This window comes from Phoxinus phoxinus (assembly GCF_949152265.1).
Source record: "Phoxinus phoxinus genome assembly, chromosome: 3".
In the NCBI taxonomy this organism is placed as follows: Eukaryota; Metazoa; Chordata; class Actinopteri; order Cypriniformes; family Leuciscidae; genus Phoxinus; species Phoxinus phoxinus.
In genome coordinates, this window is record NC_136878.1 from 1969502 (window position 1) to 1984557 (window position 15056).

At 39.8% G+C, this 15056-nt stretch overlaps 1 protein-coding gene across 1 annotated transcript; it reads left to right on the forward strand.

Moving 5' to 3' along the window:
* Window positions 1–2484: 2484 nt before the first annotated feature.
* Window positions 2485–14766, forward strand: LOC306994768 (cytosolic phospholipase A2 gamma-like; the record flags this gene model as incomplete). The annotated part of the gene is made up of 13 exons (XM_079605561.1): window positions 2485–2603; window positions 2980–3091; window positions 3179–3321; window positions 4040–4130; window positions 7900–8002; window positions 8151–8291; window positions 8465–8530; window positions 8629–8688; window positions 8914–9042; window positions 10908–10985; window positions 11064–11218; window positions 13738–13903; window positions 13985–14766. 13 exons carry the CDS (start codon window positions 2485–2487, stop codon window positions 14146–14148), a joined length of 1527 nt encoding a protein of 508 aa, XP_079461687.1. The 3' UTR covers window positions 14149–14766.
* Between the last annotated feature and the right edge of the window lie 290 nt (window positions 14767–15056).

The window sequence follows — 15056 nt, forward strand, 5'->3', positions numbered from 1 at the left end:
TGCACTACCAACAGTCACCTGAGCTAAACAGTTCACATCACCTGCAAAACTCACTCCAAGCAACACAACTCTTAACACATGGCTCAAAACAGGCTCAGTGCAGCCAAACACTATGCACAACCCTCACTGAGATAACACACACTGTCACTCAGAACACACTGAGAGTAAAAACACTAGCATCAAACACCAATACAGAAAATACAAACTTTTCATCTTTACAGTTTGAACAATTTCAGTGACTTCATACAAAGTAATATTTTCTTGAAATAATAGAGTGACATTCTTTCACATGATTTATTTAAATTTTTAGAACATAAGAATTCTTTAAGGTAAATTAAAATTAGCAGTTTGCTTCAATAGTCTGTAGTAATTTACGAAATTACAGTAATGAGGAAAAAAAGGTAGAAACTAAAAGTACATGTAATTCAAACAAATAATTGAGGAGCTAATCCTGCCTCTCTCCAGCATCAGGCCACAGGTTTTCATCAACATCACATCTAATGTTCTCTCTTGCCATGCACCTGGGGAAGAACCTTCTGGAGTACATTGTCCATCCCTGCAGTCCTCTGGACTCGTGTCCTCACATCCGGCACGCACGGCTTCCAAAAGAGACATTTGGTCACCAAAAAACACTTTCCACCAGAGAAAAACTCCTCTATTGGGTTGAGGAAGGGTGAATATGCAGGCAGGTACAAAACCATAAATCTGCGACAATAGCATTTTCCTGCGCATCTGAAAATATTTTTCCTCTTCCTCCTGTTGGGGCCAGCCTTTGGGTCATGTTGTGTATTACAGTATATACAGCAATACAGTAAAACTATATATTACAGTCAAACTTACTGTAATATATATATCTGTGTAAATATTCTATAATTGCAATACAAAATATATTCCTGTAATGTTCTCATTTACTGTAAGGATGTAAATCTCACCTGTCTCAGCTGAAGTTGCCATCAGCAGTGTTTGAAAGACACAAGGCTGAAATCTATTCTGTTTTGAATGTGTGGTTCACAGTTTTGACAGCAGTGTGTTAGCATTTGAACAAAGTGCTGTAAATCCACAGTGTTGTGCAGGTTGTGGTTAAAGTCGTGGGATAAGTGTGTAGAGTTTTGAAAACTGTGTTCAAGCAATGAAAAACGAGCTAGAGTTTGGTCCACATGAACTGCTGCTGTGCAGACTGTAGTTAGAGTTTTGCACATGTAGCTCCAGTTGTGCTCACTGTCGTTTAGCAATCGAAAAAAACTGTAAAGACACATCTCTTTGACCTAGCATTCACATAACGCATTATAGACTTCTATAACTCAATGTTAGGCTGCATAGATTAGGTCAGGCGGAACTGGGAACACTTCCCTTAAATCCTGATGTACTCGTTACATCATAAGAAGAATGGCATCTACGCTAATTTTAGTGTCTTTGTTTATCCCGAGGTTTTCCCGCAGCCTGCCGGATCCAGGCCGTATCCAGATCTGACGAAGGACCTTCGCCTGGACCCGATATCAACGTAGCGCTGAAGTGCCAACTAGCCTCTCCCTATAGGATCCCTTTACCACTCTATAGATAAAGCGTTGTCGAGATAATTTCGGTTTCGTGTATCTACCCCAAAGTGATACAATTTTGTATCAAAATTTTAAGCACAGACAAGTCGTTTAAGGCTTGGTTTGTAGGGAATTATAAACCTGCGCACATATATTCAAATGCGCATAACTATAGAATTAATTCTTAATGCACACATCAGCGCCATCAGCGTTTCTCACAGGTTAGCATTTAAAGTCTGTGTAGAGAGAACGGTGTCGTCTTAGCGGACTCTAATTTAATCAGTTTTAATTCTGAATCAATCAAAACTAACTTTAGCTGGAAAATATCTTTATTGAAGAACCGCTATAAAACCAAAACAATCTCTTTTACCTTAAATTATCAGTTTATTACTGTAAAGCCGCTTTGAAACTATCTACATTGTTAAAAGAGCTATATAAATGAAGATGACTTGACTAACGTGTTATTTGAGTGCAGTCAGAGGTGTGTAAAAGTACCCACAATTAAATCTACTCTTAAAAAGTATTTCCCCCCCCCAAAAAAAGTACTCAAGTAGGCCTAAATTTAACAAAGTAAATGTATTTCGTTACTACTCATGAGTTTGGCTAAGTGTGCCAAATTGATTGAGAAAGATTGTAAAACACACTCTCTCTATAGTTTAGATGCAGGGGTAATGTCTCCACAACACATAAAAACCAGGCCAAAAGGTATTTTTGCTTGGGTATTTAATTTTTTATTTGGTCTGTTTCTGATTTCAATGGGTTTGTGATTTGAAAACTATATCTGCTCACCCCTTAACACCCTCCATAGGTGATAGTTCAAACACATATTAGCTGTTCTCTATGCATTTAGACATTGTATGTAAACCCCACCTTCACATACAACGAAATTACATGGAAAAATTTTTGTTCAAACCTGAAAACTTCAGGTTTATCACCTCCACCTCCCACGATGATATCTAGACGTCAGTTTCAGAGTCCTATAAAAGAGGCTCTTCTGTCTGATCTGAGAGTCGACGGCTGCTGTGCTGATATTGGTGAAGCCTCAGGATTTAAGACTCTACAAGAACAGTGAGTATATGTTTTAAAAGTTGCAAATTTGTTTTAAAAAAAATGGCTTAATAGTTGACATACGAGTTGTGACTAATTTTTATCAAAAGAACTGTAAAGTTGATCGATAGATTTTCAATAGATATTCCCTATTAGTTTTCGAATTTTAGAACTTTAATGTTGACCCTATATTGTTTTATAGATGAGTGCATCCAAACCCCAGGAAAGGTAATTCTGCTCAGATTCATGTAATGTGCACTTCATTACATACAAGTACTGTACAGCATCACAATTAATGTTTACAAACTGGTTAATTCTGATAATAACAACTTTTCAGAAATATTTGAAATAGCTGTATATGATGTTAAATTCAACACTGGTCTGTCTGTCGCTGCAGTGGTTCGGTGAGAATCGGACACTCTCTGAATAAAAAGGAGGAGGAGTTTGTAGCCATAAGGAGAAATGATATTCTGCAAAGCTTGAATAAACTTAAGATAACCTGCAGTGAGGTAAAACATCTTATACTTAATATATCTTTATAACATATGTTGTATCTGATGAACATCAAATGTTTGATAAATCAATCTGTGTTTCAGAATGAGGTGCCAAACATTGCATTACTGGGATCTGGAGGAGGATCAAGAGCCATGGTGGGTTTGCTGGGATCCCTGGATCAACTCCAGAAAGCAGGTCTTCTGGACTGTGTGCTTTACCTGAGCGGAGTCTCTGGATCCACCTGGTACACACCCTAAGAGACAACACACTCACATGCACACACACACACACTCGGTTTCATAATCCTTGTGGGGACTCTCCATAGGCGTAATTGTTTTTATACTGTACTTTTATACCCATCAAAAAAACTTTCTGCAATTTTACATTTTCAGAAAACTATGGCACACACACACTCCCCCTTTTTCTTTCTCTCTCTCTCTCTCTCTCTCTCTCTCACACACACACTTATCCTTTCTCTCTCTCTCTCACACACACACTCTCTCTCCCCTTTTCTTTCTTTCTCTCTCACACACACTCTCTTCTCCCTTTTTTTCTTTCTTTCACACACTCCCCCTTTTCTTTCTTTCTCGCTCTCTCTCTCTCCCTCACACACACACACACACACACACACACTCTCTCTCTCTCTCTCCCCTTTTCTCTTTCTTTCTTTCTCTCCCTCACACACACACACTCTCTCTCCATCTTTTTCTCTTTCTTTCTATCTCTCTCTCTCTCTCTCTCACACACACACTCCCTCTCCTTTTTAATTTCTTTCACACACACACACACACGCGCACACACACACACACACACACACACACACACACACACACACACACACACACACACACACACACACACACACACACACACACACACACACACACACACACACACACACACACACACACACACACGTACGTTGAATGTCATAAATGAGAGCATATGTTGTTCCTCTGAAGGTGTATGGCCTCCTTATATCAGGAGTCAGACTGGTCCACCAAACTAGACTCTGTGAAAGACAAGATCATCCAGAGACTCAGCGGTCCTGCCGTCAGCTGGATATATCAAATTATTCAAATGTTAAAATATTACAAAGAGAAAGACATATTCAGCTTGACTGACGTCTTGGCAGCAATGGTCTTCACGAATTATCCAAAGGAGGTCTGTAACTATTCATAATACAACACTCAATGATGTATGATTTTAATGAGGTGCTCACATTCAGTCTTAAAAGTGCTATTTTTAGGATTGATATGAGTGTTTATAATGGCCACGGAACCTGAAGCACAGGGGAAACAATTCTGTAACATTATTCCATTTACAACCTACAGCAAATCGACATGCGGTGTAGAGACCGTATTGGAAAATGTTTAAATATTTAAATGTTAATTGGAATATTTATATTTACATTTACATTTATGTATTTGGCAGACGCTTTTATCCAAAGCGACTTACATTGCATTATCCTATACATTTATACATAGGTATGTGCAATCCCCTGGGATCGAACCCACATCTTACGCTGTTAACGCAATGCTCTTACCACTGAGCTACAGGAAAGCTCTATGGAATGTTTTAGGATTTAGACAAACAAACAAAAAACAGTTACTAGCATGTGTTCCCTTTCGAAAGGGAACTCGCATTGCATCCTGAGACACTTTTGGGGATGCCCAAGCGTGACTGATGACTGTACTGTATAATCACGGAAATTGTATTGGCCGGCGACAGCCATGACTTCACTACTGGTGCGACCAGGAACTATAAAAGGGGCGCCTAGAGAACATGTCATCCACTTTTTGCCTTCAGGGACTGTTTCACTGGTACGGAGTAAGAAATCATGGCTGCTAACAAATGGTTTAGGAAGTATGCGGACCCGTGTCCGAGATTCCTGACACCTGGTTGTCACGTGTGGTTGCAGGAAGGCAGACGAAGATGAGGATAAAATTTCCAACACGAAGATTTAACGGTAATAATATAAAGGATAACAGGACAGGCAGCAACACACTATCCACAACATAGATCGCACAACGACTGACTGAACAGACTTAAATGCAAACACAGACGACAATGATTAACTGAACACAGGGGATACAGATGAACTGATAATGACAATGAAGATGACAAGTGACGTGATGACAGGCAGACAAGTCCAATGAAAACAAACTAAACAATATATATAAAAAGCCGCCACCCCGTTGCCTTTCGGGTTCCTGTGCACGACGGGCAATAACGTAACCCCGCTTTGACTGTCGAGAAAAAGTCTGCTTTAGAGCTTGTATCAGTGTGAGTCTTTCTGCTCCCCTCCAAACACACACAGAAAAGGGGGGGGGGGGGGGCTGTCTGAATCCCATTCCAGGGGGCGCTGTCGAGCCCCCATGCCACGCCCAGGTACCAGCTTCAGCCCGGCCCTGATGGCCGTGGGTTCTGACCTGTGTGCAAAGTTTGAAGAGTTTTTGAGCACGTTAAGGGCCCCATAAGTGCCCGAGAAGTCGCACACAGCAGAGAAAGGGTTAACAAAGCCCCCCTCCTCTCTCACACACACAGACACTGAGAGAGACTGGCAAAATTCTCAGATTTTCTCCCATTCAAACCAAAATATCTGACTTCCTGTTGGTCGGGGCTAATGAGTGTAAATTAGAAAGTTGTCCGGATCGAAGAGAAGAATATACGTACCGAGTTTGGTTACTGTAGGTAAAACTAATACCCCATTTTTGACTAAAGGTGGCGCTACTGAGCCCCTTACCACGCCCGTTTCTGAAACTTCGCACAAGTGTACTAGGCAATAAATGTGATATGCATGTTGAGTTTCATGCAATTTGAAGCATGTTAAGAGCCTCAAATGCATCCAAAAATAATATAAAAGTTTAAAGCGTTGCCATGGCGACAGTATTAAAGATATCAATAATCCTTTCACAGGTCTACATCTGTCGTGTGTTTACATTATACAGATGAAGTTTGAAGCAAATCGGGTAAAAATAAGAGGGTGAATTCAAAGCATTTTGAAAGTGACACACTTCCTGCTGCCAGTTGGTGGCGCTATAACTTTGACTCACAATAGTCACATCCATGTGATCGGCCTCTTACAGCGAACACACTGCTGAAGTTTCATCAAGATCAGTTAATGTATGAGGATGTTATAACACACTTCCTGTTTCCAATATTCGCCATAAATTCGTTTCCTCGCCACGGCCAAACCATTCGAGATATCAAAAATCCCCTCGCAAGTTTTCATCCTCAATGTCTTGACTTCATGCTGACCGAGTTTCGTGGCGATTGGTTGAATCGTCTAGGAGGAGTATTTTAAATTCCATTGAATGCGTTTTTCTAACTACCCTAAATAGCCGACTTCCTGTTGGGCTGGGGTAAAAAGTCAGAGCACGAAGGATATATGAACCGATGAGATCTATAAGTGTACCGAGTTTCATATTATTTCATGCAAGCGTGTATGGACCAAGTTTTCGGACCCCGTTCCAGGGGGCGCTGTCGAGCCCCCCTGCCACGCCCGGGTACCAGCTTCAGTCCGGCTCTAATGGCCGCGGGTTCTGACCCGTGTGCAAAGTTTCAAGAGTTTTTGAGTATGTTAAGGGCCCCAAAAGCCCCCAAACCCTTGAAGAACAACAATAATAATAATAATAATAATAATCCTTTGGAAAACAATAGGGCCTTCGCCCTTTCAAGGCTTGGGCCCTAAAAACACAACTGACACTGGTGACTCACACAACCTATGCGTGTTTAGTTTTGGGTGAAGAGCATGCGATTGGTCCTTGAGGGGTCCGCATCCTAAACTGTAAAAAAAAATGGATGACGCCCCTTCACTCTCTTCCATTGGTGAAAAGTGAAGCCGCCAAAGTCCTAATATGGCGCTGACATCTTGCGCAGATTTGGGACCTGACTCTGCGCAGTAGTGAATGTAAAGAGGAGCCGCGATATCAAAGTCCCGTCCTCACTCTCGCAGAGACCGTTAGTACAGTTATTACAGAACACATGTGAGTGTGAAATAAACAGTTATGGACATGTAGAAATTAAAGCCGAAGCTCCAATCTTATCCCGAAAATCCCTAAAATACCCTTTGGTGACTCAGTGACTTCTTTGTTTCAGAGAAACTGTCTATCACAGCTGTCAATCATGACGTTACATTCCCGTTTTTATAGAATCAAATAGCTAACTAAGTGCAAACTTATATATATATAAAAAAAACTTGCATCAACGTGATAAAAACTACCTAAAATGACAGAAAACATCTTTGGAAAAAATGTATATGAAGTGTAATTGGATTGTTTAGTTTCCGTCACATCCATTAGACTTCATAGGGAGGGTGGGGTTTATGACCTATACTGGGACCAGCCACCGGGGGGCGATCGTGACTTCACTTTCAGGACTTGTGCGGCACGCTTGGTCCACATGCGCAAACTGTAAGTGTTTTTCTGTGAAAACTCTCCGCTCTCGTCTGTCTATATAGGCTATATATTTATATATATAGCCACTGTGGAGTAAACCGTGATGTCATCGTCCAGCTCAGTTCAGTTCTTGTTTAATAGTGTCAATGCAGGCAGATCAATAGTATTTTTGAATATTAAATGAAATGTTAAATTTAAATGTCCCCAACTAAGCAAGCCAAGCCAATGGCAGCAATGGCAACAGTGGCAAGGAAGTTGAAGGAACCAAAACTCCATCAGGTGGCAGAAAAAAAACCTTGGGAGAACCCAGGCTCAGGCAAAGTGTCTCAGGACGCAGTGTCTCATCCACTGTTCTCAGGGAACCAGGGTTACAATCTTGTACAAATAAATAACAGCTGCAGAAATATTTTTTTTCTCTTCAGATAGATGAACAAACACTCACAGATCAGTGGAACCAGCAGAGTAAAGACCCGTTTCCCATCTACAGCGCGATCGACAAGCACAGCAAACAGAGCAAAGATTCAGGTCTGTGTGTGTGTGTGTGTGTGTGAGAGAGAGAGAGAATGAGAGAGAGAGAGAGAGAGAGAGAGAGAGAGAAAGACAGACAGAGTTCGTGTGTGTGTGTGTGTGTGTGTGTGTGTCAGCTGTTAAATAGATGTGTTTCTGTCTGCAGACCCCTGGTTTGAGATCACTCCATATGAAGCCGGTTATTCCCTCACTGGAGCGTTTGTGGAGACATCCAACTTTGGCAGCAAGTTTGAGAATGGCCGTAAGATCAAGAACCAGCCTGAGATTGACATGCTGTACCTGCAAGGTAACAAGCGGTTTTAAAGGAAATATAAATATAAATATTACAATTAGAATTAGGAAAACATCTTGAAGCGCTGCAAGAGGTACTGTGGCCATAAGTGGAGCAAGAGTTGCTTCTGGCGTACATTTGCACTGGGTGCAAGATAAGGCCCATAAACTTAAATGTGTTTTCTGCAGCTCTGTGTGGCAGCGCTTTTGCAGATGGAGACGAGAACTTTAAATTCATCTTGGAAAAAATAATAGGTGCGACTTCATTTGTTCTGAAGATTCAGTTCTACATAAAGCTGACAGTCATTTCATTAATATGTGAACTTAAATTCCATTTGACCCCCCCCCCCCAGAGTGGATTCTTCATATCCTGTCTATAATGAAACCAGGGATGCTTGAGGAAATGAGGAAAGGTAAAACATTTCTTATTACTTTTATTTATTAACAAGTCTTTCTTTTGTCTCTAGGTTAATGCTACCTGCTGATAAATAAGTTAAACTCTTTAATGATGAAAAATAAAAATAATCAATAATGACAAACACCTGATATCTAAATGTCATAAATTTGGTGATGGAAAGCACTTGTGTTCAAGACATTTTGCAGTGTGTTCATGTTTGTTCAATGTGTGTTTTCTACAGAAGGTCCAAACTCCCCTCCCATAGACGAATATCACCAGTTGCTCATGGATCTCGTGGACATGAATCTCTCGGTTTTGAATGGCAAAGATCCGTCTGCTCACGATGAATCCATCAGAACAATGCTGATTGGTAAGGTTTTCCTAAAGTGTGCTAGAAAATGTATCTTTAATGGATTTTCTGCAACATTTAAACAGTAAAACAAACTAATTGATGAAACAACAAATATGGATAAAATAACGTACAAAAACATCTCAGGTTACACATGTAACCACAGTTCCCTGAGAAGGGGAACGAGACACTGTTTCCTCTAGAGGACACTTTGGGAAACACCTTCAGCGTGACTGGTGTCTGAAGCACGTGTAAAAACGCGACAATGTCATTGGCCCACAACAGTCCGTGGCATCACTACTGGTGCGACCGTGAGTATATAAGGGCACCTGTATTAGACATCATCAACTTCTTTGTCTGAAGGAGACATAGACAGGCAGGCCAGATGCATGGCAGAGAGATGTCTCGTTCCCCATCTCAGGGAACCATGGTTACATGTGTCACCTGTGACGTGCCCTTTCGAATGGGAACTCGCCCTGCGTCCTCTAGAGCAGTTGTTCCCAACCTTTTTTTGTCTGAGACCCCCTTTTTCCCAAGAAAATATTTTAGGCCCCCCCCCCTTGCACCTCAATACTTGCATGATATTTGTGAGGTTTTATCAATGTGAGGCTTTATTTTTTACGCTTTTGAGGCTATAGCGAGCGATAATAAACTTGCGTTTTTTAACAGAATAATGCGTCTTTCGGAAGAACATTGTAGCCGGATCTACTTCTCTCTGTGTACGTCTATGACGAGTCATGCAGGTACTGGGCTACTCCGCAGCGATCCGGACCAGTGTAAAATAGCATGCAGGCCCACGGATTGGAAAATGGATTCATGATGAACTCGCTCATTATATACATTTTGTACATTTTGAACAGAAAAAAGTTAAGGACTTTTATTTAATGCTCATTGCTAAAAAAAATTCAAAATATGACGCGACCCCCCACGGAGCACGCTGATGCCCCCTTGTGGGCCGCGACCCCCCTGTTGGGAACCGATGCTCTAGAGGACACTTTGTAGACACGCAGAGCACAAAAGTCTGTTACTGCTAGCCTCTGAGCTAGACATAATCTTTAAGGGAATACTGGCACAGGAAAACAATGGTTTCCTCGCCTGTCACTCAGGGAGTGACAACCTAAGGGTCTACTTATAGGACCCGCAATCAGTGGGAGACAGCTTCGACCTCAGTATAAAATCAGCGAGTCACACAGAGAGACCAATGGCATTGATTCAATTAAAGTAAGCATCAGCTTCAGCGTTACCCATGCAATCTGTTGCCGTATAACTGCGAGCTGAGTGACAGCCTTTCAATGCGCAGAGACGCTGTTTAGTTTCGGTTACATAGGTTACTGAAAATGTCCTTGTTTTTGTGCATGCTGACCACATCGTAACACTTATTTATATAGCAACAAATAAATATAAATAAATAAATGGCGAGAATACCGCATATCGCGCTATTAAGCCAGTCAAAATTACCACAAGGGAAATTCCTTCACCGCGACAGCCCTAATATGAAACAATACACTGTGGATGTGTGTAATGGTTTGAGTCATTGCTTCAGTTTCTGTTTCTTTGGCAAGTTGAACTGTCTTTACAAAGTGTTGATTTGTATAATTTACTTACTTTACTTTCGATTTTCAAGCCAGAATAATGCATAAACCGAAATGTGCTTTACTCTAAAATTCCATAAATGCTTTCAATTCAGCAAAACAGGTTTCAACAGACTGATGCCACAGAAGAAACTTTAGACATCCAATGATGTACTTTAAAGCTGAAAAACTACAATAAAACATCAAAACTTTTTCTCAAAATGATCATATAGTCAACAAAAACATATACAGAATATAATAACAATATCAGAACCATTTACTGAATTTAAGAACCACTGTGTATTTGTTTTACAGATCTTCTGAAGACTTTATATGAATGCATTGCTCAGTGGATCTGGGGCAGAAAATATAATTTCCTCTACAACATGAAAGGTGAGGACAGAAACGCATAGACAGATGTTAACTGTAAAAATTAATTGTGAATAATATAATAATGCTGTGATCTCTCAGATGAAGCAGTGCCCGCAGCTCTTCTGAAAAGTGAGATGAGAGACTATATAGACGCTGGACCGTTGCTCAACTCACCCTACTTCTCAGTGCTGAGAGAAGAGAGAGACATCGACCTCATCATTTCACTGGATTTCAGTGACGGCGATCCTTTCACGGTATTATACGCACAGAGAATTCACTCAGTTCATTTAAAGGGGAAAAAATATCCCCTAGAAATCATAATTTACTCCCTCTCATGTCGTTCCAAACCCGTGACTTGTTTCTTCTGTAGAACACAACAGGAGATTTTTCAAAAATAATGCTTTTTTCTTCATGGCATGCATTGTGACCACCAGAGTTCACACTAACTTAAAATAAAAACATTAACAGATAATTACAAATGCTGTATCTTTTAACCCCTCTTTTTTTTTAAATAGACATGAAAATGCACATACCGCACTTAAATGGTTATAATTCAGGAATGCTTTGGAATATAGATGTAAGATTGGTCTCGTTTTAAAGAAGACATTTGGCAGATTTTTGTAGAAGTGAAAAAAATTAAAGAAGTTAAACAGTAGTGATGCTCCGATTGATCGGCGAACCCCAAAAGCGCGGATCACGTGACGTAAATCACAACAGCAGACCGGAGCTGGCCAGTGGCAACATGAGTTCTCCTTCTCCCGTCTGGAGATGAAAAAATCTCAACTTCAGAATTCCGCAAAAGCTACTAAAACTTCTTTGTCGTCGAGGAGAGCGCGGTGCATGGTTGCATAGCAACGACAAACGCCACGGGAAAATCGGACCGAATTTTACTATAATAAAAGATAAGCTAATGTGCATTGTAAATGTCAGTAATTTATCTTTTTTTGACTCATTCTCTTTATAAAAAAATGAATATGTGAGGTTTATCTTTTTATAAAACCTTTTTTGTCAAAACTTTATTTGCACTTGTACATGTTAGTAGATAACATGTTGCAAGATGCTTTTAAAATCTAGCCATATTTTTTGTTATTATTTTAATGCTTATGTAAACAAAAAGTGCATATTGATGCTAATTTAATTTTTTATTTGCTGGTTAAAGTTGCTGTATGGAGTTTTCAGCGGCATCTAGCGGTGATGTTTCAGATTGCAACCAATACGTTTACAAGCGAGTGCTCGTGCGCGTGCTTTCTTTTGTTTTTTATTATTATGTGGAGTTTGTGTTGGAGTCTGTGTTGTGCTAGTCGTGTCCTAGTATTAGCAGACTCCATGTCATAAAGTTGCAGTGTCGTCGCTGTTGAGTGCAGTCAGTAGACGAGGCGAGAGGCGAGAGGCGCATGCAGGTCTCAGTCACGGCACTGGATTTCGCGGCAAATCCGACTCGGAGTATCACATAGAAATAAGAATACTTGCTTTCAGAGGTAATAGTAAAACCCGCCAAGTGGATCATTTTATTGTGAGATTACAACCCCTTCACACACAGGTAATAAAAAATGGTTTCATTTTAGTAGAAAAACTCCATACAGCACCTTTAATGCATCGTGTAGGTCTTAAATTTCAATCTTTATGGTCTTAAAACGATCTTAAATTTGACTTACAAAAGGTTCTTCATGAATTTCTGTCTGATAAACAACCTACTGGTTTTGTGATGTTTTGCATAATTGGTTGTTCCAGAAAGAAATCGTTCTTGCCACCTCATAGTTAGTTTAATTTCTACAAATGGTGCAAACTGCTAGATTATAGATAAAAGATTCCCATTCCTCTGCCATTCTGTGATCAGCAGTGATCGGCAATCGGCAGATCTTGATTTTGGTGATCGGTAATCAGCCCCAAAAATGCTGATCGGAGCATCTCTATTAAACAGAAACAGAAAAAAAGAAGAAGCTTTCAGTGAGATTTAGTTTGGGCGCAGTACCACACTTCTCCACTAGTGGACATTACTGCCCATACAAGGGCGCCTCCATTTCCATATGTTGTTTGAGTGATCTGAACCATTATTTTTACAATTTTCAATCAATTTATGAAGTAGACATCCTATTCAGAAGTAGTATTGGAAGTTTGGCAGATTTTGAAATGAATTCAACCTCTAAGAAACACAAAAGATCACGTATTATAGCGTGCTGCCACATGCTGAATCTAGTATTATTTTCTTTATATTTAAAACATTTTCAGACCTTTTTTTCTAAAATAATTTAATGGATGCTATCTTTTGAACTCTTGGCATGAAAACAAACTGAGGTTTCTACCATTCTTTCATGATTTTTCATGTTCGTCACTATTTCAAAATAAAGGTCTGAACACGCCTCAGGAGGATGAACATATTCTTGTTGCAAGATTACGGCTCCTCTGTAATTTATTTTGAAAATCAGTCACCAAATATGTAAACTAGAGACTGTAAGCTTTCAAATGATATATCGTGTGTCAAGATTAGTTTAGGTTTAGTATAGGATATTACTGTTTGAAATATGTAATGGCTGTGGATATAAGTGGTTAAACAGCTAAAAAACTAAAAAAAACTATTGGAAAGAATACAATTTAAAAGGAAATTCAAGCGTTTTCATTTAACCGTATGTATTTATAATACCTAGAGAGTGCTGTCCGTTAGCATTCACATTTATCTCAGCGGTTCCTCATCCTGACGATTTGGTGAACACTTTAAATTTATACTGGGAATGTCTGTCCAACCAAACAATAATGTGCTGCTTTTCCACTACAGACAGTGAGGGAAGCTGCTGAGACGTGCAAGAAACTAAAGATCCCTTTCCCTGAGGTCAACATTCCTGAAGAGGACGTAAAGAAACCGAAGGACTTCTATGTGTTCAAAGGCCAAAACACTCCAACCGTGATACACATCCCTCTCTTTAATGTGGTCAACTGTGGAGGCAAGTTATGATCTTACAATGTCCTGAATAAAACTGAAATATCAACTGTGTTCTGATTTAAGAGTGTTAATGTTTCTTCAGGTGATATTAAGGAGTGGAGGGAAAAATATGGCACGTTTCAAGGTTCTTACAGCGCTGAGATGATCACTGATCTGATGGAGGTCGCTGGAAAAAACATCACAAACAACAGAGACAATCTGGTAGAGGAGGTCCGTCAGGCCATGAAAAACACAAGAGATGAATAATACATAGGCTTTAGTATGTCAGTGGTGTGCAGCGTTCTGAAATGAGGCAGCAAAGTCCTCACTGTTTTTTTTTCTGTTTCTGTTTCTTTGGTAAGTTGAACTGTCTCTACGATGTGTTTATTTGTATGATGTACTTTTGCTTTTCAAGCCAGATTAATGCATGTGACGCATGTGAAATGTGCACGAAATGCTCATTATTATAATACTCATAGTTGTGGTCCTGGATGCTGATTGGACAACCGTATAAGGCAGAAATATTTATAGGCTACGCGATGCAAAAGTCTATGCTAACCATTACCAAAGTAAATATGAACACTTGAAGAAATCAGACAAATCATAATGAGTATCACAATCATGTTTTTATTTATCTGTCAGTAGCCTATTGACAGCCTCCGGTCTCTTTATAGCGGACTATCATAAAATAAAGCAACTTTTTTCGGGAGCTTCCTCGGTTTCTCCTGAAAATATCTGTAGCCTACTGGGAGTCGAGAGAGTGCCAAAGCTCCTCAGGTCGTATTTTTGATGGCATATCTGTAGAAATTATCATTCTTTCTAAATGTGATGTAGCCTAAATATATCCTGTAGCTAACTACCAAATAAACAGAAACAGCCTCGACTAAATAAGTGTCCTCTTTCTTTTGTGAAATAGACCTAACGGTAGCCTAATTTATTTCTCTGTGACTAATGTGCAATTTTGACATAAATCAATTCATTATAATCAATGTATCACTTTTTATTGTAAACATAATAATAATGGTAAAACATCATTGCTTGGGTTGTAAATTTTGAAGTAAACAACAAAAATGCCAGCAAACGGTCGCTATTATCATGTTCGTTTCCAATGATCTCTTTCTGATTAGTTTTCTGATAAAACTTCCATTTGTTGGTGAAAAGATGGGTTAGTGTGA